Source organism: Paralichthys olivaceus, chromosome 6, assembly GCF_024713975.1.
Source record: "Paralichthys olivaceus isolate ysfri-2021 chromosome 6, ASM2471397v2, whole genome shotgun sequence".
Taxonomy (NCBI): domain Eukaryota; kingdom Metazoa; phylum Chordata; class Actinopteri; order Pleuronectiformes; family Paralichthyidae; genus Paralichthys; species Paralichthys olivaceus.
The window spans coordinates 5,136,533-5,164,108 of NC_091098.1; the positions used below are offsets into that span (position 1 = coordinate 5,136,533).

Genomic DNA, 27,576 nt, shown 5'->3' on the forward strand with positions numbered 1-27,576 from the left:
CATTTTTCTTATTACTGAATGTATCACATGTACAAATCCAATTTTTCTTTTGCTATTAACAATAGCCATGCCAGGTGTGAGGCCGAGTTGATGAACGTTTCGCGAGATATGCTTTCCACATACGGAAAGTCAAACTTCAGTGGAATAAGTAGGTGAAGTATTCAAATGAGAGAAAAAACCCACACGTATATAACACTTCCCAAAACTCCCCAGTCAAAAATAAGAAAACAAAAGCCACAGGCAGGTTTGGAGAGTCAGGTACATTCCCTTCTGTAAAGGTCTCCAGGCCTCGAACAAGAAGACAGCTGCTGAGACGCCCACAGCTCTGTATCCATTTGACCGTCAAAGCCCCCGCGTCGTGTGTGGAAATTTCCATCCACCACACAAATCAGGTAATGCTGTCATCCCCACCAACAAAACCCCCAGAAACCACCTGCATTGATGCTGTGCACACTCATTCCTCTCATTGATTTTAAGGAGGAATCCACATCATTAAATACATTTAATGATGCGCTTTAAAAATATTTTCCACTGAACCTCCCCCTCATTTCCCAGGCATCCCATCAGTCGTGCGACAGATTGCAGAAGCGGTGCTGTATGCCGACATTCTTTCCCGTAGCTGTCTAGCACTGCCAAGCCAGCGTAACCACCCACTGAAATCATTTCCTGGAAATGAGCAGCAGAGCATGCAGCTTTCATTTTTGGGCACAGGGGGGCGCCAGTCAGGCTAAAACAATCTCCTATGCAAACACAACAGCAGATCAGCTGAGATGGACGTGGCCTCCTGAGTCCCTTCTGATGTTGATGTTGTCAGTGCTTTGAAAGTGTCTGTGTGCGAGGATAATGCTTCTTCTTAAGAGCAGGACAGAAGGTGTTTATGGGACATCAGCAGGCGGCTGTTACTGGAAACGGCTGAGAGAGAGAGAGGGAGTGAAAGTGAGAGTGAGATTGAAAGAGAGGACAGGAATGATAAAGTGAAAGGACAAAGAAGGAATTACTGGCACACCAAAAGAAGGGGTGGGAGTGGGTGTTAGTGGGGGTGGGGGGGTTATATTATTGTAGTGGATGAAGTGAGTTAGAGGATCATGGGGTCTGTTCCTGAAAGTGGATTTAACAACTTATTTAACTCTGAAACTGAGAAACCCTGAGATGACCATGTGCATGAAAAATGCATTTATCGGTTGAGCTCGAGGAGCACAAATCACCATGACATCGGGCTTATCATGCAGAACCTCCAACCCCCCTCCGAGATATTAATTTGTGTGCAAGGGCGTTCACGACTACTGCATTTTAGTTGTTGTAAACTATTCATTTCATTTACTGCTATTTTACTGCAAAGTTTCTGCATTGTCCCTGTGTACTTCCTGTATGTTGGTAACTTCTGCCTTCTCCTCACAATGCGATGTCGTGTGGAGAGTGTTGTGCCAGTGCTTTGTTGTTTTCTGTGGAAAATGTATCACTCAAGCTGTAATACATGTTGTTTGCTGATGTTGCTGCTGCATTGCTCACGTTGTTTTGATGTTAATTTAAGTTTTAGAGATGTTTTCGTGAGGCTGTTTTGGCGCGATTTGCGTCATGGCAGTGAACTGTGGGACATACATTTCTTTGTGTAATGTTTGGCATTTTTATGTTTCGGAGTTGATGTGCAGACAAAAAAGAACTGGAAGGACATTTATGTTTTTGCATTGTCCGTTGCAGGTATGTTTTTCTTTGTTAAAATGTTTTAGTTGTCTATGTTTCTGTGTGGTTCCCCTACTCCATGCACTTTCTTTATTCTGACCAGTAGGTGTCACTTTTCATCCTTTTGCACATTTCTTTTGAAAAATCTTATTATAAATAAGTAGAAAATGTTTCCTGGTCAATTTTAATATATCTTGGCTACAATAAGCAATGTTCCTTGAGCTAAGTATAGACTGTGAGGTTGTGATGATCAATGTATTTGATTTGATATTTGTATGTGTTGTAATACACACAATGCGCAGGGGAACAAATAAATGCTAGGAAACAATTTGTGAGTAGCATTAGCAGCAAGCAAGTAAAGCTTTGGATGGTTTTGCATAACCATTACGACTTGTCAAATGCTTGTTTTGAAAACAACAGCGCCCCCTGCTGCACTGCTGCACTGCTGCTGTAGATGCAACTGCTTCATCAGTGCACCTTGCTAAACCCACAGATGTAGGACTAGGCCACAGCGATGCACAGTGTCAACGAATGGTTTTGATAGTCGATGATGTCTGTGAAAGCTCTTGTGTGTGTATGCCTGATATATTTAATAGAAAAACACAGCAGCAGCCAAAGGAGCTTTATCTTATGAAAAAAATAGTTTTATTTAGTGCTTTATTCAAACGTTTATTTTTCAAATATGGTGAGACATATTTTAGTCATAGGACTATGCTTGTAACAATATGCAATATAATCTATGTAAAAGTATTGAAGTTAATCATGTCTACAGCTTGTCATTTCTGATGACTGAGAATATAGGACAAGATATATCCCTTGTACATTTGAAGGTCTTCTGTGTAATGTAATTCACCAACTAACAGTAGATGTTTGCAGCTGTTAGTGGCCACTAGTGAATGTTACGGATATAACTGGGCACATTAGTGCCATCAAGTGTTTTGGGCTTGTAATCAATGATACTGTCCGAACTTAAAGGTACGCTGAGGCTAAAGATAAAACTGACTGGCTACTGGCTTGTACTGTAGTACTATGAAAGCCATGTGGCCCGCTCAGTAGATCAGACATCATTATCTCTATGCTCTTTATACTAAACACCTTTTTGAACATAGGCCAAGATGGAGAATATGTGATCTTATTCTGCCACACTAATAAATGCCTACTGCCAGTTGATGTTATGGGATAACAACATAATAACAACATCTCAGAATTATTAAGAAAATAACTTGAAATAGTTATTGATATACTGTTTAAAAACCGAAATGAAAATGTACTGGATGATATTAGCTTAGTGTAGATGTGGCAGGCCATGAATTTCAAATTATTTCTTTCAGTTTTATCTTCCGCACCACATTCTGGCTGGATATTAATGTTCCATCAGTGAAACCAATCACACCATCATTATGACATGACTTCTCATGATCGGTGTGGCTTAATTTACGGAGCTTCACACTGAATTAGTTCTTGTACCAAAGTATTGTGAAATAAATGCGTCAATGCAGTACAACTGTTCTAATCTGACCTCAGCCAAGAGCAGAGTTACAGTGTTTTTCCTTTTCCTTTAAGTGTATAGTTTGGGCCTCTATTTACATAGAAATACAGAGAGAGAAGAAACAGAAAAATGAGAGGACAGAGAAGTCAGAATAACATGCAGAAAATAGTCTGCGAGTTCAGCCAGGAGTCAAACCAGAGACCTGCTGATCAGGGCATGAAGAAGGCCCATGTGATAAGCCAACCCCACCCCCCACCCACCCATTCAGCTATCAGGTTGGCCCAGATGAGACGTCACTGTTCTAATTCATGTAAATTCATGAGCTTCGATATCGATGGATCGCAAAGGAAATGAAACGCTGATTTCGATAGCTCCTTGAGGCACTAATACACAGCTGAGGGGGAGGGGGCCGCTGTCCTTCAACAATCCCTGATTTCCTGTTAGTCACCAGACTCAGGGTTTAGCCCCCCATTGACATAATGACGAGGTACAGGAGGAAAGACAATCACAAGTCAGAGGTGATTAACAGAGAGAATTTCAGGGAGGCGGAGGAGTGAGAAGACGCTGGAGTTTCATTCCAGGAGTTTTAATTCATTATGATTTAGTTTGATGATTACACAAGTGTGGAGTATAGTTCATTTCACGCCCCGCGGTCGCTTGCTGCCTGATGCATGACATCATCATCATCGTCACCATCACCTTTGTCATCAAAAGTAAACCACTTCAAACTGTTCTGGTCTCTGGGTGCTCAGGAATGTGAACAGTGACACTACTATTACCATAATACATGTATGAGAGGGGGTGACTTGTGTATACATAGAAATATGATGCTGAGTAGAGGTTCTGAGGAAGCCAATCTTTAGCTCTGTGGTTGATGTTTCAAAGAACATGCAGGGTGTGGATGTGCTAGTGTAAGATAAGAGGTGCTGACCTCACTCCTGACCTCACACAAACTGACTGTGACTCACAGCTCATTATAGCCGTTTATAACCAAGTCCTGCCCTTAAAATCCAGTTAATTGGCTACAGAGTTTACCTGCAGTCTGCCTTTCGCACATGCACAATGCAGCAGGAAGTTCTCTCCACAATCACGTTCAAAGCAGCAACAAATCTTCGATTATTCAGGCTAGAGCTGCAGCAGCCGGGTGCAGCAGACAGAGGCAAGAAGTGTATGTATTATGTATTACCTCTGCTGCAGAGATCATGTGATTTTCTTTGCTAAACATAGACACTGTCATCAGTTCTTATCCCCACAAACTCTCTAGACATCTTAGTTGCTGTCTTCTACGTGTGTGACAAAGCATTTTCACCATTTTTGTCGTTATTTATTTATTTTTAATTTTTTTGCATCTGTCACGCGGTCAATCTTTACTTGAGTGATTTGTTGAATTTGTTTGTCAATTTAAATGCAAAAAGATTAATGTCACTGCTTTGGGGCAAATTATAAGCATAAACATTAATAATTTTAATAATCCACCAGATTATATGCTTCCTTCTGCGTAGTTTTCTGAGAACCTCTTTCATATCCAAACTAAATTGTAATAGGGCTGATCAATTGCAATAATAACAAGAGGTCAAATGAATCATAAACTACTATAACCACTATGAACGAGAATAGAACTCAGTAGACCACATATCAAGGGGACTGTTGTGCCTTGGCAGAGGGCATGCGCTCTACTGGGTGTCATTCTAGTGTCAAAATCTTTTTTTTGCTCATCATTCAGCCCTCGTTAGAACTGACTGCCACGCTCTCACTTGCTGACACCTTATGATGAAATGTCGACTTGGGCGTGCCTCCTAAGTCACATGCACATCTCTAGGCTCCACCACTTCATTCACCCTTTTCGTCCAATCACAACCTTTACACGCTCCCCTTGAGCCAATCACCTATAGGCTGTTAGAGTTTTCTCTCTCCTGTCATTCAGCTGTCAGTTCAGCACTGTGACCCACCTCCGCCCCTGCACCACCTATAGGTTTGAGGTGATCTGCTTCAAAGCATCATCCAGAAGCTCCTCATAATCGACCCAACTCTGTGCTTCATTATTCATCATCACCACCAGTGGCTACAGTTTGAGAGGAATTCTCCTTCAGATCAGAAGCTCCTAATACATACAGTAGGACTGCTTCTAAGGTGTTCAACTTCCTGCTGCAGGTCTCAGTGACAAAAAGACACATTTTCAGTTTACAAAACTTTTTTTTCTTTCTAATTTACTCCTTCTCATGTGTTTCTCCTGATTTAACTATCTGTATATCGTATTGGTTCGTAACAAAATTCAAAACAATGATAACTAGGTTTCAAATTTGACAGTAACTATAAATTACATCCATAAATGCAACCATAACTGAAGGTGGGCTCAAACACAGTGGCAAACCTGTCACAGTAGCTCCTTTTATTCATGGCTTGACTCTAAATAAATACATGAGCACACATCTGCTGTAAACTAAGCACCTGCCAAATTCCTGTGAAGCGTTTACATGTGTGTGTTGACTCAGTGTTTCCAGTCAAAGAGCAACATCTGAGATATTTGTAATTATATGACTTGGTGCAACAAGGGAGCTGGTTTGAAGCTTTGCTGGATGCCTAGCTGGCTCTCTCAAGGCAAGGATTGCTGCTGGAGCAGTTTGGCCTCACATAGCGATCCTCTCTATGAAGGCCTTGTTAATGACAGGGAGGATTCCGACTCTCTCTACTGTCTGTACGAGAGGAAGCTGCAGGAGAAGATCCAATATTTGTCTTTAGCTTCAAGTTTGACTCCCAACTGGCCTTGATGCAGCTTGTGCCCAGTTTGAGAAAAGATTATTCATGTAACTTGTGACACCCATGACAGCACGGACAGATAAACAGGAGACAGTGTGCGTAACATGAGGCTGAAAAGTGCACTGAAGGAAAGTTGATGTCAAGCATTATGAACACAAAGTAAAGCAGGTGGAATCACACACAAGGGATTGATAAATGGTTCTGAAGTAAATCATGACGTCGTGTGATTACACTTAATGAAGTAATATGAGTCGGTGCGGCCCGTTAAGTGTTTCTTCTGCCTATCCCTGGATGTGAAATCTTTGAACAATGTGAGGAATGTGTGTGCAGAGAACAGAGCTGCAGCCTTGTGATGATGACTGATACCTATTAAACAGACATGTCAAGACATGTAACTGTGGAGTGGGTATCATGAAGCAGTGTGTATTGATGTGGTCAAGGGATGTGAAGGCACACTCCTTCACATGCTGCCAAAAGTAGGTCTTAGGTTTCACAGTCAGAACTGACTGTTAGTAGACTCATCCTCCGAAGTCCAGTGCTCTTATTTTGGCTAAAAACCTGCCTATCCGAGCCCGTTGGTTCCTTCTCTTTAAAAACAGATCAAAAATGACATGCATTCATATTTATGAAAGGTTAAAAGAAGATTATTAGAAAATAGTCTAAAATCCAGGATTTTTCAAAATCAGGAGCCATAAAAGGTCCAAAATGTTCATAGAGGGGCCAATTATATGTTCAACATCTATACACAATACCTGACTCATCAAGGTGCACATTTAAGTCATTCTGAATGGTACAGGAGTTTCCTGTGTCGGCCTTGTTTATCATACAGGTGACATGCTTCAGCCTTGGAAACATTTACATTCAAGTGACGATCTCTATCTTTCATCTGTGTTTCCAGGGTCACGTCTGTACCAATTCTTCAAAATGTTAGTGAGAGCAGGATTTGTTGTAGATAGATTGGACTATCCTGGTCCATCCACTGCAAACAGCAGCTTAGGATCTGATAAAAACCAATCTGAAAGTTTATCGTTCATTAGAGAAATATTAATCAGCAAGTCATGCAACTCTGTGAGCTCACCTTTCCTTTGGCAAAACTGCTGTGACCAGTGGTCCCAGGATACTGTGGTTACATGTCATGCCATTATTTAAATTTAAACTTAAATGATCTGTGACTTTGACTGCATCTATGTTAGACACTGTATTATCTCATGAAGTTTGTTTTGGTAGTTTTTCCTCACTCTAGTCCAGGGTTAAGGGAGGAGATGCTTTACCTTAGCCCTATAGAAACAATATTTGATTTGAATTGTATGCTGCTGTTCCTGCTGAATACATAATTCAAAGTAGGATCTTAAAAAAATACTATTCTCATTTGCTGCCTTTAAACTCTTTTTCTTAACCTATTGGGAATCAGACAATATAAAAGTCCTTCATTTTACTTAACATGCTATGAACAGAAAGAGTGAAGGGCCTTGCTTTATTACCAGTCAGCTCAGTATGCACATGGCAAGGCAAGACTGTTGGTTTGATATGCTCCATCTCCCCCTGTCCCACCTGGCAGGTAAACCCACGTCTTGATCTGCTCTCTTCCTTTCTCTTTCACACGGTCACGCCTTTATTTCTTTATCTCTGCTAAGTTCCCAGAGGAAATCAGGTGCTAGGCAGCGGCCTACCGAGTGCTTTCAGGCCTCGTCTCGGTTTCTCCCCTTTGCCTTTCTACATCTTTAACTTTTTCTTTGCTTGTTAGCCAGGGGGAAAAGGGGATGAAAGAGGGATTAGCTCATGAAAGCTAGGTTTGTTATGAGAGAGAGAGGCAGAGAAAACGTGAGGGGAAAAAGGAAGAAGATTGTGCAGTTGGTTGCCAGGGCTACCAGAAAGCAGCTGATTAGCGTATGTGATGTGAGTTTGGGCCTGTAGGTCCGTCTCTGTGGTTGACAAATGGCCCAGTACTACATGTGGAGAAAAAAGCATTTTAACGATCATTAGCAGTAGCTTCCCATTCATCAGCTCTGACTTGTCGGTTGCTCCAGTGTTGCACCATAACAAGCTGCAACACTCAAATCCCCTGATGTTGAAACCCCTGAACATGGCACACACACACACACACACACACATCGATTAACGACTCACATCCTTTTCCTTTCAGGCAAAATGGAGCTGGAGACAGATTGAAATTCAATACCTTGGGGACACAGTGAAAAAATATATAGAGTTAATATTAGCAATCATATGTGCAATCATTATGTCAAGCCAGAGATGTTATTAAGGAGCTTACAACCCACTTAAATGTCCTCCCCTAGAACAGCCAATCATCTGTTGAACTGTGAAACATAGCAAGTGATTGGTTGGGGCTAACCAACTTTTTAAGCAGTGGAGACTTGACTGTTGATTCTACACATGTCATTTTATGTTCAAGTGACCATTTAAAGTGTAGTTGAGACTCCCCGTTCATTTGGATCAGGTCTGGTCTAAATAGTATGCCATCATAGCGTTGCCAAGGTGGCTGCCAAGTGATGAGACTGGCCTATGAGGGCTAAGGTCAGGCTTAGAGCTCAAATCAACAATATTTTTGACTGATAGTATAAATGCTCAGACTACAGGAGTTTTAAAATCTGAAACAATCAGGTTGTATCACTCACATAAGGGGAAACTTTACAAGTTCTGCCTTCTCAAACACACGCATACTCTGGGTTCCTGTTGTTTCTATGTAATGTACATGAGTCATGAATTTCCTGTGTATGAAGGGTATGCTTACTAAGATCTTCAGTGTGTAAAAGATTATCAAACCCTACACAACTTTTTTTTTTTCTTATAGCTCAAGCTTGATGGGATTAATATTGTTTTACCTGTGTTAAGCCATCACTAAAGATTTCTCAGTGAAATTATATGCACCAAAAGATACATTGTTCCATCAATAAATGATATGAGAATTATTGATTTGTTCATTTGTGTGAAGACGTTAGCTAATGTTGAGTCCCTCTGTCCCTCTGTGTGTGTGTGAAACATCTGATTGAGACAGTTCGCTTTTCAGCTTCAATGCTTTCTAGCAACCTGCAGGGCGTGCGACGTTCAGCCACAAGAAAGACACAGAGTTGGAGGCTGTGATGAAACAGAACTGACACCGAAGAGGACACTGAAGCTACCATCAGAAAAGAATCCAAAGAATTCAGTAGAAGTATACAAAAAGTTCTGTGTATTGACAAACAGCTGACAAAGGGCTGGACGGACACACACACACACACGCACACGCACACACACACACACACACACAAAGGCCTCTTATGAGTGTGTGTGTGTCTGTATGTGTGTGCGCAACTCTCCCTCTGTGCAGCAATGACTTGACAAAAACAATCTAGATCAACCAGCTTTGAACCAGTTTCTTCTAGAGAAAAGAGACAAATGAGTTACAGGGTGAAGTGGAAAGTACCGGACTATAGGAGGTCATGCTCTGTGAGGAAACAGGCATTGTGGCAATAAATGAATCTAAAATAGCTTTTTTAAAGATGTTTTTTTTAGCCTATGAAAATTAAAATTTTGTTTTTGACTCTGGCCCTAAGACTTGTAATTATACAGAGTCAGAAATATGTCAAGAATCCTTTTTTAAATGGGTTTGAATTCAGAAACTGTTGTTGATGCCAAACTTAACCATGTGACACTGTTTCTATGGTGTCAAGTAAAAACAACACTTTATGAGCATGTTTTGAATTTCCTATGCATGTGTTAAGAAAGTTACTGGGTATATGATAAAGGCCTCACCTACAATGAACAGACTAGAGAGAACATCAGGAGAGGGAGAGTTTATTTTTTGGATCGTTTGGCTAAAAGACTAAATCTAAGGCAGACATTCTAACTAGCAGCAGCTAGGGGACACATTTCCCCTATTTCAGCCTCTATTTCAGCATTTTGAGAGGGTTGTCTTTAAGAGGAGTGGTCCAACAGATTTCTTCATCAACCCCCTGTAACAGATGTCTTGATTTGACTGATTCACATAATTTGAATATGGGGAAAACCAAAAAGGAAACAGATGAGAAAGCCAAAAGGCTAAACAATCTAAACACATGGGGCAAGATAAGAAATGGGAAAGGGAATAGTAGCTGGTGACCCAAAGCCTCCTGGTCCCTGTGAGTCACAAGGAGAAAGAGCACGGTCATTCAAAAATGTCATCAGTCCTGGCTGTAGCTCAGCAACACTTCCTGAAAGTTGCAACACTTAGGATGTACACAGAAAGAAACACACACACACACACACACACACACACACACACACACACACACACACACACACACACACACACACACACACACGCACACACACACGCACACACACACGCACACACACACGCACACACATGGATTAACAAGCACACACACACACACACACAGTGTCCCTGAGCCCAGAGCGGAACACAAGACATAATGTATTTTTGTGAATTGAGTAATTTCAGTGTTGAATGTGTTTACAGAGCAACACACGGAGATGACACGATGTCCTGGCGGGTGAAACAACATGTTATCATGCAAGGCTGTGTGCTATGACCTCCACCTTACACTGTCAGATGCAGATCATAAGATCGCAGTCAGTGACTCCGCAAGAGCAAAAACAACAGATTAACTGTGAAAATATCACGCTGAATGAAACTCTAAATTTGAGTTGACAAATCTAATCCAACAGTAACAATCACATTGTATATTACAAAAAATCTTATTTACATTTACAAACATTATTCAGGCTCCTTGTGCTGATTTCAACCTGAGCACAATTGCATCCTGTCTACTTTGTTTATTCCTGAGATATTTCTGGTACCTGATGGAAGAGCATCTGTGGCAAAAGCCAGCAGACTAGACATGATTCAGGAAAACACACCTGTGTATACAAGTTCCCACAATTCAAAGCTCTCATCAAAATGAAAGCCTCAGCAAAATTGTGTCTAGTCAAATTATCTGGCCAGTGGTGGAAAAACTTCCCTACAGCTTTGAAAGTTTGACAGAGCAGTGATAGGAGAGCCTGCAGGAAACAAACACTTTATGGTAGGGTGGCTATGGAGGCCACTTACGAGCAAGAGACGTGATTTGAGAGTGCACAAGGGATTTAAAAGCCCATGAGATCATTCTCTGATCCAATGAGACCAATGAGAAAACTGCTCGTCTTCCTTATTGAAGAAAACTTCAGATTCAGAGTGAACACAACCTCGTGCTGCCTTCAGATGGGGCCATGTTTATTGGGTTCATGAGGAGTGTAGATTTTTTACTGCCCTTTCTTGTGGTTTTCAGTACCTTGGACCTCTGAATTTCCTTAAAGCACTGGGTTCAGAAGTTGAGGTGTGTTTGTTTGTGTGTTTCTTTGTCATTTTATGTTTAAATATTGATATTCCCAACATAATGACATTATTATTCTCTATGTCATTATGCCTTTGTTGCATTGCATAACACGACTGCTAGCTTATTCAATGTTAGCATCTATGGACTCTAGACACTGACAGTAACTTTATAATAAGCATCAATGTTGCCATCGCCTGGCAGCGGTTTTCCCACTTCACCACCTGAACACCAAGCACAGCCTTTAGGGGATTTCCGCATCACAACAATGATCTCCACGAGTTCTATTTGGAAGCAGCATAATGATCTTTGATGAACAAAATCATGCAGTCAAGACAACGCTGGAGTGACCTCTGCATGAGTCTCTGAATGTCCCAATATCGTCTCTGTGCAAATGTGAAGCTTGCATAAGAACACTGTCTGAGCTTCAGAGGATCTACCAGGAACGTTGAAATGCTAGTTACTATATTCATTATAACCACTTGCAGTTTTATTATTCTAGTGGTTTTGATTTTGATCAGTTTTGATGCTTATAGCAACAAATCTGTGTCTAGTCAGAAAAACAAACAACAATGTGAGTGTCTGTTCCTCCTTCCTTGTCAATGTCCTCATTATCTTCACAAGTACCATCTCCGCCTGCTCCTCCTCAAGGCCTACAGCTTCTTTTTAATGCTTTGCACAATTGTCAAGGCATTTTAAGGAGCAAGGACATCAGTCCAACTAACAAAGCTCCAGTGTGAACAAGACTGGAAGGAGTTACTGTACAGCTGAGCTCTGAGCTGAGAAGCTCAGATCTTACAACTCAGGCATTTAGCTCATGCCCTTTGAGTAGCAAGAAGGAAAAACTCACAGTTTGCAAGTGACGAGAGCAGGTTCAATAATAACAAGGGCAAAGTCCAAAGTAAAATGGGGAATGCTCAATCCAAAAAGACAGACTGCGAAGCACCGTCACACAGAAGAAACACACACTGTGAGAGGAAAATATGAAAAACACACACATCATACTTGCTCAACCCTGGTGAAGAGAGCATCCACTTGAATCGTGATGCTTAAAATGTGCATGTTTCAATAAAAGGATCAAGTCTCCCACTGCGCAACGTAGTTGTTAAAAATTTAAGTCAATGCAGTTCCTCTCTACTTACTTTTCTCAAGCACTGCTTGGAAAACTTGACATATTAAGTGACAAGCTGATAGGCAGCTCTGCACACAAGCACCAAACTGTCACAGCTTTAAAACAAGCTTAAGGTCATGTAGGAAAGCTTGACAGAAAGTGTTGTGATAATAACTTGTTAAGTTTTTCTGCATGACCCTCATGGAAACCTGGATTTCTGCCAGAAAGTGGGACTTTGCAGCTTCACAGCACAACTGTAACCTACACAGTAGGCTGTAGCTCATCAGTCATATCACTGGCTCGATCACTGCCACACAAATCATGAGAACCATGTTGGCATTAAAGGGGCGCTGCAACGACAGACCTGGTCTGAGGTGTGATGGATCATTCCCAAGCAGGAAGCCAAAACATGAGGAAATTAAATCATTAAATCTGACACTTGACAGTGTTTGTGCCAGAATCAGTGGGGGCCTCAGAGCTCTATGAAAGTGTGTATCCATCTATATGTGTGTGTGTGTGTGTGTGTGTGCGTCTGAGCGCCGGCGGAGAGGCCATGAATTAAAGAGGAGATTAATGAGTCAGGACATGGAGGCTCAGACTCCAATCTGTTCCCTGCCCCACTCTGGGGGCGGTTTCTCTCCACAAAACCCAATTCTGTCAGCAAGCAAGCAAGCAAGCACGTAACACGCACGTACGCACGCACGCAGATACTTATGTATACACCAATGAGACACAGCAGGAAGGCCAAGGACTCAGGACTGTGTGTGTGTGTGTGTGTGTACGTCTGACAGAGGATGTTCAGGAAAGTGTGTAGACAAGAGAAAGAGAGCAGGGGCAAGGTAAAAAGGAACAGGGTTTCTCTTTGACTGGATGTCTTCAGCAGTATAACCCCCAACTAGGCCTGGAACGATAACAAATTTTGCTGGACGATATATTGTCACACAAATTATTGCCGATAAACGATATTATTGTCAACATGATAATATATCATAATGATGCACACCCTTTCAAAGACAATAAACTTTTATTTCTCAGTGTTTTTTACCTTTTGCTATGTAGCGAACTTCACTTTCAATGAGCGCACACCATTCTGCACTGTTCCGTTTATATTGACTTTGTCGACCAAACGCATCAGTGAGTGTTGACTGTCGGGACGAAGGCTCTGCATCTCGAGGTGCACTTTGGGTGGTGATGCTTTAGGTGGGCATGCAAGTTTGTTGTGCTGCCTTTTTTTGTTGCCACCACTTTTGAACTGGCTCGTCCGTGTTGATGAGCTCACCTTGCTCATTCGGTTTGAAGCCGAAACATTCCCACACCCGGGCTGTGGCATTTGACTTTGCAATCATCTTTTCTCCTCGCGTTGCTCTGCACGACGCTCACTGCTGCACTCTGTGTGTGTAGCATGTGTAGCTAATGCTAGCGCCCCCCCCCCCCACAGAGACAAAGAGGCTGGATGACTGACAAGAGGGTTCACTCCGTTCATTCCGCAACCAACGCCCCCAGGTGCTGAGACCGAGCACAGAGTGAACCCTCTTGTCATCCAGCCTGCTTGGAGGCGAGAGACGAGGAAAACAAACACGCATGCACATGGCGATATATCGAGGCCGGAAAAATGATCGAGTTCATTTTAATTTATCATGCGATTAATTGATTTATTGATTATCGGCCCAGGCCTACCCCCAACCCTGTAGGCCATCTCCCCACCCAGACACCTCACCATGACCCTAAGACCTGCCATCTGTCTGGAGGAGGGAGCAACAGACAGACAGGGACAGAATGAAACAGGCCAGGAGTAGGACAGAATATGAAACCAGAACAAAAGAACAAAGGGTGTAACAGGCTTAAAAAAAGAGTTAAAAAAAAAAAAAAAAAGCTGAAGAAAATGGCTAGAAACTGGAAAGAGGGATACTGATGAGGAATAAAGTATGTGGAAAGAGGAGCAAGTGGCAGAACAGAGGCTCATACACAAACTGAAACTCGAAACTACAGTTGAAACTACAACTTCACAAAGTCTGAAGACATGAAAGAAACTCACTTCAGCAGAAGATATCTATGGGCCGTGCACCAGTCCGTATTTGTTCTCTCTTTCTATTATCCCATCTCTCTTATTGCAGACGCCGAAGATATCCTTTGTCTTTATTACTTTACCCCCATGGCCATTCAAACAAGCACATATGAATTTAACGATGATGGCCTTGATGCTCTTTATCATCATTTAGCCCTTGTGCTATATGAGATTGGGTGCCGCATTACCATGAAATACTCATCAAGCCTCTCTATCCATCCCTCAGCTCTCCCACTTTAATACATGCCATGAGACTCACTAATCCCATGATATGCCTCATAATCTGATCACAGATATGAGCATAGAGAGAGAGAAACAGAAAGGAGAGAGCAAGGAAGCGTTACAGAGAGAAGCAGGAAGAGGAATGAAACGCAATCAGCGAGGAGCTGGATGCACTCGGCTGCATGTGGGAGAAAAAAAGAATCTGACACAGGAGGAAGCACGGGGATGTGAGCTAGAGCAGTGGGGTAAAAAATGAGGGGGCAAGTAGACAGAGGAAGATGGTAGAATGAAGAGGAAGATGGAAGGAGGAGGGGGGGGCCTCGCTTGTGACCTGATTTCAACAGTAAGCCTAAGAGAAGTGGAGCAGCATGCAGGCAACCAAACGCAGCGTTTTGACTCTGCTCTACAAACCTGCAGCTGTTCTTCTCATGCAACATGGAAGCTGCACTTAAAGAAATATGCACCACACTGTACATGCAGTGTAACCCCCTGACCCGCATACTGCATCTTCAACTAGCTGAGTCACGGGCCCCCATCGTCCTCTCAGTCTGCCTTCATGCCATCTGCATCTGCCCCTCTCACCCTTGTCTTCTCCATCCTCCGCTTCGATGCACTGCCAGACACTTCCAGGGAGGCGACACGTAATGTGCACTACAGTGGAAGCCTGATGCCTCCCAGTCTGGCAAAGTCGCTCCAATAGCTCCACACTCTGCAGTAGGCTGGTAATATAGTCTCACAAACACACACATCTATTACACAGCTGGATATCTGTGCTGTATACATAAACAGCTCCTGGATGTGGAACATACAGACGTTGCGCTGCATCACCCGCGTGTGTCTCTAAATGAGGGAGAGAAGACACAGATAAACAGATTCAGAAGCAGTGTAAATGCTGCAGATGTAATCATTAGAGTCTGTTTGGCTGTCACACTGCTTTTTGTGTGTGTGTTTGCTCCAGGTTACCATCTTTGACAACTGACAAAAGCTGTAAATACCCACACACATTCACACCCACACACCAACACACCCACAGAGATGCCTGCTCCACCAGCTATTAGATACAGAACTGATCAGGTGAGTAGTTATCAATTTACAGAGAGTCAGACTGGTCTCAAGCACCTTCTCTCCCCCAAATTACATGATGGGGTGTTAGATAATGCCCTGAGTAGATTCATCTTTACCTAAATACATTAACATTTGTACACACATGCAATTTGTGCCGTTTGATTGTGTTCTCATGCTTTTGCATCAGGCACATAGCACAAGGTATTCGTCTGTCTCCATAAAGGCAGACGACAGTCTCTGCACAAGTAGGACACCTGCACTCATGCTCATGTACGCAAAACCAGTCACACAACATGGATGATGTTCTTGTCATCGGGCTGGAGGCAACTGAATCATACAATCTGTTTGCTGCCATTTTCAAGCTGTGGCTCTGACACACACCAATGAGTATAAACACATGCACACACACACAGGCACACACACACACAGATGCACACATCTGATGTCACAGATCTTGAAAAAAGTAGTGCGTGAGCTTAAACACATGCATACAACAACAATAAAGACACATCCACGGTTGAGCAGCTACATTCATATGAGAACACTCAGAGATCAATCTGCATAGAGCTGACCACCACACCCAGGCATTTATTGACAGCACCCGAACAAAAGTGCCCGCCATTGATCCAATGCAAAAAAGGCTATGCAGGAGCATTGTCTGTGTGTGTGTGGATTTGATGTGTGTTGCAAGTTAAAGAATGAGACAATGACAAAGTCACGTCCTTTCCACAGATGACTTTGCCTGCAAAGCGACGGCACACCTGTGGGCACAACTAAAAAGCCAGTGAAGCAAAATTTGTGTTTGTGTGTATGTGTGTGTGTGGGGCCACAAATCCTTTGTTTGAGGTGGTCACATGACCAGTCCGACTTGCTGTTGTCCCCTCCCCTCTGCAGCAAGCCACTATACAATAAAACGCTAAAACGTACTAGACAACACCACCCCGTTCCATATTTGTGACAACAAATAAACATTCAATCAGCTCATCAAAGTTTGCTTGATGAAATTAGCAACACCACCGTCCTTAAATCAGAGCCAGAGAGCTACCGTGGAAAAAAACCCATCTCACCTAAATAGTCACACGTGTGCATTTAGAGATAAAGGGAAGAGGAGGAGGGTGGGATGGTGAGAGATGAGTAAAAGGGAGATGAAGGCAATGATGAGAGATGGTGGCAGCATGGGTAAGGGGATCAAGTGTGAGGGAATCAATACAGCTGACGACCTTGTTCTGGGCGATGTGTGCATGTTTTTTGATAAACAACCTGACAAACATGGGAAGAAGAACTAGAACACAGGTACACAGGGTTAACGGCCACATTGAGAAGGAACTTGGAGTGTTTGACCTGTCAAATATTTTGGCCACTGTAATCCTTGTAGTAGTGTAGACTGGAGATGGATGGATGTCAGAATGGTAAAGGATGAAAAAGGAGAAAGGGAAAGCAGAGGAAGGACAGGCAAGGTGGGAAAATAAAGGAGCTCCAAAATGATAAATAGAGCGGGGAGGAGGGAGGAGGGAGGAGGGAGGAGGGAGGCAGATAGAAAAATAAGGGACAAAAATCGACTGGTGGCAGGGGGGGAGGAATGCACGTAGAGGAGATGGAGGGAGAGACGTATGGAAGATAAAGTGGGGGTTGTGACGAGAGAGAGTGGGTGGGGAGTGGGGGGGGGGGCCGGACTGGATAGGTCCCAAGGGTGAGATTTGCTGCTTTTCTTCGATAGGGCAGTCTGACAGACGACTCTGTGGATCTAACTGCCTATCCTATGTGCATGTTAATTACACAGAGAGAGAGAGAGAGAGAGAGAGAGGAGGGAGAGAGAGAGAGTAAATAAAGTCTGCTAAGGAAAATGGCACAAAGGAAGCTCAGGTGTTTCCCTCGTCAAAACAAGTCAATGGGTGTACCCTCCATAGGCCTTTAATTGCAGCCTTTGCGTTTAACCCACTTTACACTACAGCCAGCCTGTGTGTATTTATAACCACATGTACATAAATACATGCGTGTGATATCATTTTTAACTGCTCGCATTAAAGAAGCCAAAACAAACAATATGTCAGCCCATCTTTCAATATATTCTGACTTTACAACACCGCGGCTCAGAGGTTGCACCACACGCTGTAGTTTGTATCTTCATGTTTAAGAAGGAACACGTCAGCAGTGCGTCAGTGGCGCTCACCAATGTGTATTCAAATCATTTTTGGGCAACAATGGAGCTCTGTGGCACGGACGAATACCCGACTTTCGCTCACACAGTGAGATCGGTTCATTAATATTGCTGGTTTTTTTAAATGGGATTTCTTGACAAAGAGAGAAATATATGGTATCAGAAGACTTATCATTCAAAGCCCTAGTGCTGAACAAGGCATAACAATGTACAGCCACAAGCAGCAGAGGTGATGGGGAAGAAAGAGGAGAGAAGCCAAGGAAACCAGGCAGACTTCCACCGCTCAAAGACATTTTTCATGTAGTAAACTTTTCTTTGACCTTACAGAGACCATCGACGCCACAAAGCAAAACAACTGGGCTAATGGTCCCCCACCCCCCCCACACTACACACACACACACCCTACACGCACGCACACACACACACACACCTAGCTGCAGCCAAGCCACCCGAGACTGTGGCAGCATGGTTCTTTTAAATGAGTTAAACCTTTATTAGTCTGTCAGAGGGGAAAAAACATTGTTTTCCTCAGTAGCAGGTTGAGATATTATTCATCTATAATTGGTAATAACCCTGCACCCCCACCCCGAGGCGGCTCAATCTCCACTGAGTAATCACTACCATCGCCTGCTCTGCTGGAAACAGCATTATTAGGTCGATGGCACTGTCTGTACCTCTGCTGTCTGCCAAGGAGGTTTATTATCTGACAATATATGGCTTTGCTCGGGCGCTTCCTCTAAAACGATGGGCTGCGAAGGGGAGAATCTGCCTGAGCATATTTATCTCACCTCACAAGCTACTATCAAATACTACATCTCAGCAGCCCGGACAGTGGGGGCTCAAAAATCACCTCCGGCAGGATCGTTTAGGCAGGGGCTTTATCAGTTTTTATGACAGCAAGATTTGTTCTGCTGTGCAAAAAACACCTTTCACTTCCCAATACTCAACTGTCATTGCAACAATGTCACCTGCTCAGACTATTTCCACTGTGTTTGTGCGTTAATGTGGAAAATTAACTCTCTGTTACTTGTAACGGACAACAGCTACTCTGTAGCATGACCTCCACTTGATACTTGATGTATTTTAATGGTCATGTTTTTGATTTACACAGATAAAGTTGAGATCCAGCCAAGGGCCTTTTCTGACACAAGATTAAAAAACTGAGTTAACTGGCTGTGTTAGGGTATGTGGTTTAAGTTTTTATTTTTCCTTCTCTTTGTGTTGGAAGAATCAATTCAGAGTATTAGGGCCGCTTAAAGGGAATTATTTTTGACATTTCGAGAATAGAGTCGTATTATTATATTATCATGAATAACAGGACTTTGAACAGATTGTGTAAGAATTCTAAAGAAAGAGCCGCACAGAGTGAGTAAGTGGAGACAGTAATATTTGGGAGTGGTTGACTGTAAGGCTATAATTTACATCTGTGTTTCTCAAGGAACCATGAGATTGGTTTAAGATTTAGGATTCGGAAGTAGCGAAATTTCCGAAAGCAAGTTTCCATTCCTAAAAATATTGTGATATTATTAGTGTTATGCTCATAGATGTATTACTTCATTCTTTAAAATTAGGCTAGGACTTCTGTTCTTCATAATAGAACTTCACTTTCACCAAATTGTAACTTTATTTTCGTAATATTACACCTTTATTCTCATAACATTAAGAATGTATAAATGACATATTTTCCCCTTTTTTTCCCCTTTTAAGTGACCCTAACACTTTGTTGTATATTTTAGTGCCATATGTCATATGTGACATTTTCAACCAACAGCCCAAGTCATATACGTATATGGATAAATAAACTAGTCGATATCTTGTCAAGCTAGAATCAATCAAATCAAATAATTTCTATAGCTCTATATTCAATGGTGTGTTTAGTTATATTGGAAAAATGACTGCTTCTCTGCTAACATGTCAACTTGTGAAGTTAATGCTGTAACGTTGGAGTGTCTTCTTGAGTGCCATATTATGGAGCTTTAACAAATACTGCAAATTCACACCTTTGGGTAAACACCCTGAGCTCAACTAATTATGCAAACACCGACCTTTTTTTTACTTTAAGGTGACTTTGAAAACATTGGTTTACATCATATTTTATTAGATGTTGAATCAACTTGAAACTAACTGTCCTTTCTGTCACAACCCTTTCAGAGAGTAAATATTTAAGAGTGTGGGAAGAAACCATAAGTAGGTGAGAGGGAGTGATCGCTGGGAGAAAGACGGAGAAAATGACCTTGCTGCTGCTAAGAGCAGACTAGTATTTCATCAGCTAACACTAAGGGCACACCTGCCTCACAGCTACACTCAGGTTCCAACATCTGCCAACGGCTCTGTGCTTCATCCCTGTGAGGAGGCATCAGGGGAGGGAAGGAAGCGAGAAAGAGAGAGAGAAAGAAAAGACAGAAAGAAAGAAAGAGAAACAACAAAGTCTCTTGTGGGTTTTCTGAGAGACTCTTGTACGTTTCAGGGAAACGACAGGGGAAAGCAAGTAGAGTGACAAGACTGATCAAAATGTGGCTCTAACATATCTGTATATTCTGCGGTGTACGCTCTCGAGCACAGCTCACTGGGACAACCCCTGTGGCGAGTTATGAACAACTGACACGGGACACATGCTTTCTCCCCAGCACCAGGTGACTGAATCATCAAGGGAATGAAAGTGAATTACATGAAGATTAGTGGAGGAAGGAAGTGGAATCATGTGCTCAGGAAAATTTTCTTCACTGGAGGGAGAAGTGAAACCATACAACAGGATACTGGTACATGCTGATCCATTCAACAATTCCTAATTCAGTCATTCACTTCTCCAAGTCTGGGTTACACTGACATGCAAGCCACTAAACACAAGCAACTACACCATGTAAACTGATGTTAGCCCAACAGCTGTATTGCAGCAGTATTTCAATGTTTTTGAGTGCGTGAGTGAGATCGGCCGCACATGACAAATATTTTGTTTACAACAGTAAAAATGATTTTGTGGTCAGTATGAGACACAAGGTTAACCTTTTAGATGAACCTCTTCACGGCTGACCTACTTTCACCTTGAACAATTTTTAGATTTGTACTTATTGTGTCTATAAAAACAGCTGCTGAAGGAGTAAATAATAAATAAACATTGTAATAATAAGTACATTTATACGTGAACTCTCTGTATCTTTAGCCATCGAGAAGTATTTAGGCATGGAAGCTCATAAAACTTGGCCAGAAACTATTTCCTCTATGTTTGGACCTCTCATTCACAGTCACAAATAACTATACCCATGCAAAATGGAGCGTTTCGGAAACAGTGACACCACAGCCACCCAGCCCACTGTTGCTTTGTGAGCATGCGCCACAAACAACAAACAAATCTAGGTTTCTCTACCGATGGTCAGCACTGCTTTGTCTAAAAACAATTTAGCAGCTAAATGTAGCATCACTGCAGGTAGCTGCCTCGCGAAATATAAATACTTGGATCATAGTGTTCTTCTCTTTATCGCCATCTACTGGCTGGGTATGCTTGTTTGAGGGTTTTTAGTCGTTTTTGTGTTCTCTTCTGGACGGAGACATTTTGTAAAATGAAGGTTGTGTGGATTTTTTTGAATACAGGGGAAAATATCTTTAAAAGGTCCACTGTCAGATCGACAATGCTTCAAGGATAGGAGTCAAGCTAATAACAACATGTTTAGCAGATACAATGTTGCCAGCATTTGATTGGTAAACAATCGTCATGGCACTTTGTCATTGAGGGATTTGAGTGCGGATTAGAGCGGTGGGCCGACAGCACAGCAGCTAGAATCAGCACCAAGGTGTATTTATGAGAGCAGTTCACCCAGAGCTGTTAGGGAAGATGCCACAACGTCCCTTCAACAAAGGAACATCCACCATCAGCGTGTTATCCTGTCACCTGTTTCCATATCGTCATTCTGCCTACACCCCCTCCTCTGTATTATCTCTGGCTTTCAAAATAAAAATATTTTTTCTAGGTCTGCTGTTCTGCCAATGGTATGTCAGTTTCCATAGGATCAACCTTCGACCTGGCATTATACAGGACCGGGGTGACTATAAACAGCCCCTCCCCTCGCTCCAGCTCTCCAGCCATCAAATGGTCAACACAAAGGAATACAGCTGACCTTAACTGTCCTGGAAGAGTTCACACACAAACACGCACACACACGTTTGTGGATTGTCAGGTACCAGGACAGTCCACTTTCAAGCTGACCCCAGAAAAGAAACAGAGCTTTCATACATACAGCTGTGTTCGGACAAAGGGGAAAAAAAGACAGATAGCTGAAGGGAAAAAAAGCAAAACACAGAGCCAATCAACTGAGTTGAGTAAAACAAAGGGCTATCTGTAAAAGCCCTGGACTTCATCCCACCCTGTGATGAGGGAACTTCGATCCCCAGGCAGACCGCAGACAGCTACAAAGCCCCGATGTAGCCTGTTAAGCTCCCACTTCGATTCAGCTCATTGAGCTCCGTGCTGCTGATCAATTAGAGAACAGCTGAAACCAGCTGCTGAGCACACAGACAAACATTATGTTTTTACTCTTTTTACTCACTGTTGTTTTTGATACCATGTGCTCAGATTTTTTACTGCGCTGTCACATTTAATCCTGAAGGGTTTTTTTTCCACTTCTCTACTGGTCGCAAAGTCAACCCCCATGCCATGTTACAATCTCACTGAGGCCGATACAGTTTAAATGTGGGTGCACTGGCTGTCTGTGCCCGTCTGCACAAGCCAAGTGACTGTTGAGTGTATGTAAGATCAAAGCTACGCTCTGGATTTTGTTTCCCAGCCAAAGATACAGCGTCATTGGAGTTTAGTCCATGCAAGATCACTGTTGACACAGAAACATGGCAAATGATGCATACAGGACATCAACAAACAGTGAGAAAGAACCATATCTGGTCATGTTGCATACGACCCAACATGCAATCTTATCAACAAAAGCCATTCGCATCCATACAAAGAATAATGATTATTCTTTATTTTCCACATGACCTCAGCTTACACCATGTAATGAAAGGTTTTTCTGTGTGTGAGACTCACCCATCCTCCTTGACTCTGGATCCAGGGCTGGATGTTGTTGTCTAGGTAGACTGTCATCCACTCTATGATCCTGTCCACCAGCGAACTCATCTCCTTCTCCACACACTCTACACTCAGCGCCCCGCCGAATGCAAAAAGCCCTATGATGCGGCCCCAGTTGACGCCGTCCCGGAACACCTCGTCCATCACGTTCTCAAAGCTTTGGTAAGCTGTGGCCGGCGTGATGTGCAGCTGGTTGTGCAGATCGCTGAAGGCGCGGGCGTATCGCAGCTCAAACTCGTTGGCTGAGTCTCGCAGGGCCTCTTTCACCGCATCCAGACTCGTCGTTGATGGCAACCTTTGCTGCCGCAGCGGGGAATCTGGAGGGGTCTCTGTATTCATGCCGTGAGACGTTCCGTTGGCTTGCGTCGCTGTCTGCTGTTCCTCACCCGAGCCTGTCTCCCCCCTATCAGTCCTGTTTGTGGGCTCATTGAGTCCAATGTGGTTGAGTGGATAGTTCGTCTGGGTGAGTTTATACTGTATGTAGTAAACCACCAGTTCTCTGTTTTGAGACATTTTGAGTTCAAATTAGCTTTTTCTCTTCACTCTGGTAGGTCCTTCCTCCTCTCTTGGTGGAGCCTTGCTGTGTTGTACTGAACGCACACTGTGCCAGGCTTTCTTCCTGCTTTTTCCTCTGTTCAGACAACCATGGTCAGCTGATATCCAAAGGACACTTGAGGGGTGAAATCCAAACCTACGCAAGGCTGACAAAATCAGCTCAGGCCCTGGAGAGAGACAACAATAAAAGGTCAAACTCTGGACAGCCTATAAGCATGCAGTGATTTTATGTGTGTGATGAAGAGGAAGTGTGCAGGGATGGTTGGAGACTTTCAAATTAAATTTGGACAGGTAGGGTCATAGTTCTTCTCTCTAATTGGGCTGTTACATATGGAGCAGATGGCAATGATATTAATGAGAGAATAGTACAGAGAGTATATAAGAGAGAGAGAGAGAGAGCGTGCGTCCGTGCGTGTGTTTGTGTGCACGGACATGTGCGTGCGTGTTAGAGAGAGAGGATGGGAGACAAAGGAAGGGGTGGTGTGAGGGAGGTGAGGCTCAGGTGATAAGAGATCAGAGGGACAGTCTGGCTTGAGGGTCCATGCAGACCACCACCACCATCATAATCATAATCAGTGACCTCTGACTTCCAATGTGAGCTTTTAGGCATCCTGTTTATCTCAGCTGCAGCCTCTTTGTTACTGTCACTCACTCACTCACACACTGATCTGCATGTCACAGTTAAGCATGCAAAAACGTTTTTATCATGAACCTCCGATTAACACAGATAATGCTAAATTTGCTTTAATAGCATTAAGAAGACTTCTCATGATGCTGCTTGTTTACACTCAGCGAAACAAAGTGGCATATTGCAGTCCCGGTGTGTGGTTTAAGATAGCACGCTGGCATTCCGGAATCTGAGGTGTGATCGGCGCCACCATCCCGTCCCACCATGCGGGCTTCCTCTTTGAAATAGATGTAAATCCGGCTCTGTGACTACATTCTCTCAGCTTAAAGATAGAACAAGACTGTCCCACCCTAAACAAGCTGTGTGAAAGGACAATCACCTGTGCTGGAGGTTGGTATGAATCATACACACATTTTCCTTCTGGCTTCACATCATTGCTTCCATCTCAGGTCTAGTTCTGGTCTGACACTACTCTGCTTTATGACACAGCATTAGTACGATAAATCATTATAGGATTACTCTAACCTTAACAGATACTGGCTGCCACTGTCCTTTCAACTACAAGATTTCATGTCTTCATTTACCTGAGTGCAGAATGACTTGTTTCGATGAAGAAATCAAATAAAGATATGATTCTTTGCTCATAATGAAGTTTAAATGTTTTAGACACCAGCTTGACATGATAACTAAAACATATAGCACATTTTACTTCAACCCAGATTTACGTTCATATCCTGCAGCCTGTAAATTTGAGTGCGTCCCTGAAACAAAAGACAACAGGAGAGCAGCAGTGTGACAAAGACCTTCCCTCATCCTCTGTCACTATCCCTAACAGACCTGAGGTGTACAGTCAGTCCCACTAAACGATGTGAGAGGAACCTTACCTGCCGTTGATCACGAAATGCCTGTTGGTTATCACGTGGGAACCTGATCTTTCCTGTACCACTACCAACACTGACATTTAAACTGATAAGTGGTGGTTAGCTCGTGAGCGAGGCAGATTAAACAGTGCTGCTGTTATTACATACAGCAGTATATCACCACTCTTCATACACACGCACAAAGAAAGCCTGATTCGGTCACTGCTGATCTCATGTACTTCAATCCAGCTCCTAAAACTTCAACCTCTTATAAAATATACCCTCAGCAGGCGATCGTGTTTGAAAATGTTAAGAGGAAGTAACATCAACGGGCTCTCATGGCAGATAAAGACTCACAAGGCAGCAGTGTTTACAACGGCCACATGGTCCCCAGCTCCCAACACGTGGCTCTGCTTTTTTATTAGCCCTGCACTGATGTAAACACCACGCAGCTCCCTACAGGAGCACCAGCGAGTCGCCACCACACGCAGTACCTGAACGCAACATTTGTAACCACGATCACAATTGTAACCACTGAAACATTGCAACGAAATGTCAAAGCGATGCTGAGCTGAGCTCGAGTTTGTTGCTGTGGAATCTGGTCTCGCACTGAGTGGGAAAACGATGCGACGCTGATCTGCGTGTGTGTGTTTGCGCTAGTTGCGTTAGTTGTGTCGCAGCCCCGTGTTGTCGACGTAGATCCCCCGCACCAAACCTCAGCTCACATTTTCCACTGAAGTGAATCAGATAGGATCAACACACAACATGAGAGTCTTACCCAGCTGTGAGGAGGTAAGTCTCCTCGGTCCGATCCCTGTCCTCCTGTGTCAAAACGTCCCAAATGTCCCTGTCTGTCCGTCTCTCTCTCTCTCTCTCTCTGTGTCTGTCTCTGTGTCTCTCTGTCTGTCCTTCTGTAAGAAAGCTGTCAAGCACCAGGAATGTGAGACAGCCACTTTGTGTGAAAGAGTGTGTGTCTGCACGTCTCTCCCTCCCACGCCCCCCCCCCCCCCCCACCCGCCTGCTGCATGCCCAGCCCTCCTCTGTTACGTAACAAGACGCCTTCAGGGACATCTGAATATCTAACCACCGTGTCCGCCACAGTACTCGTTTGCCCTGGCTTTACTACACACACGAGAAAATCCTACCCGCAAATAGAATCTGAGGAGGTATATTACATCCTTGTTAGCTATCTAACTCTTTTAACTTTGCAATATTCATGTATGTCTGTGCAATTCAGTGGCTAGTGTACAAACGGTTTCACTGTAAATAATCTGCAGACACTGAGTATAGTATTTCTATCCCATTTATATGTTTCATGTTTACCTATTTTGACTTCACTGATGTCTATTTTGACTGTCGTCTTTTCTGGGACCAATAAAGGATCATCTTGTCTTATCTTATCACTTTTTACCGTTTCATTATCCTTTACAAAGTATGGGTACATTGGTTTCTGAGCTCATAAATCATTAACTCATCAAACATTCTGTCAATCGCACTTTGTCCTGCAACGGATTTGTTTGAAAGGAGCTATATAAAATAAAATAAAGGTCCATGTCAGTATGACACTAAAATAAATTACAAAACACAATCACCACACTGTATAAATCCACTGGGATTAAATCGCATACAGTTCCAGTGCTTCCAAAAACCTACTGAGTACCTTGTGTCACCTCAGTGTTGTCTCGGTAAAGGACCTTATGAGTCAGTTTATCTAATCTCAAAAGGAATGCACTAAATTCCTCAGCAGAGAATGATAGCAGGATATTGCTCAGGCCACAAACACGTAGCTCGCACTTGCTTGGAATCAAACCCCTGAAGGCGTCATTATTAAATGCCACCCACAGCTTTTTTCAGTGTTGCATGTCTTTAAGTAATAGTTGTGTAGAGATCTGTGCACGCTGTACGTCCTTGAACACTGCCACTCTTGTTTCCTGTCACAGAGCTTATTTTGTTTGTTGTATTCACTGACGCACGTCTCCTATCCAGCATGTGTCACCTCTGCCCAACTGTGAGCTATTATCGTGTCATCGGTTAGCTGGTCAAACCACTTAGCATTGCTATTTCCAATCAAAAGCACATGCTACTCAAACTGAACGTAGTCACGAAGGAACGGGCTTCAGCAGGAGAGGGCAGCACAAGCCGTCCCCATCCTGCTGTCACAAACACTGGGCTGAGACCTTTAAACGTGTCGTATTCAGCGAACAAACGCGTTGCGACACCAGCCTCTCATCGGGCTTTACGGGGAACTGTAGCCCAGCACGAATCAGATTCACACCACTGATGTGACAGCGAGGCTTCACACACAGATCCATCTGCTGTTACCGTAGCTGGCTGCTGAAGATGGCTGTCACTGTCATTTAACCCAACACAGAGTCGCGGTGCGGTCGTGCATTCGCAGGCTGTAAACACATGGAGGTGTGATCTCTGCGGCGAAACCATTAAAGGCTTTTAACGGATGCACGTAGCATCCAACAAACTATCAACCGTAGGAGGCTAGCAGGAAGCTACATTGTGGTTACTCATTCTTCCTAATCTGACGACCTCCTTCCTCTCGCTGAATTCAAAGAGGAAACTCTCCCTCCGCAACGGTGCTACTCACA

The 27,576-nt window shown here is 43.2% G+C and overlaps 1 protein-coding gene across 6 annotated transcripts in view; it reads right to left on the reverse strand.

Annotated features, from left to right (window-relative positions):
• The window catches only part of bcl2l1 (BCL2 like 1), a 29,994-nt gene that overhangs the window by 1,765 nt on the left and 653 nt on the right, over window positions 1–27,576 (reverse strand). For 2 of the 6 annotated variants that reach the window (XM_020089326.2, XM_020089323.2), the window contains exon 2: window positions 22,892–23,655. In XM_020089326.2, coding sequence (XP_019944885.1) covers window positions 22,892–23,446 — 555 coding nt within the window. In that variant the 5' untranslated portion in view covers window positions 23,447–23,655. Of the gene's footprint in view, window positions 1–9,705; window positions 10,043–22,891; window positions 23,656–25,000; window positions 25,298–25,754; window positions 27,506–27,576 lie in introns of those variants that run through there. The other 4 variants (XM_020089328.2, XM_020089322.2, XM_020089327.2 and 1 more) reach the window with 4 other exon arrangements.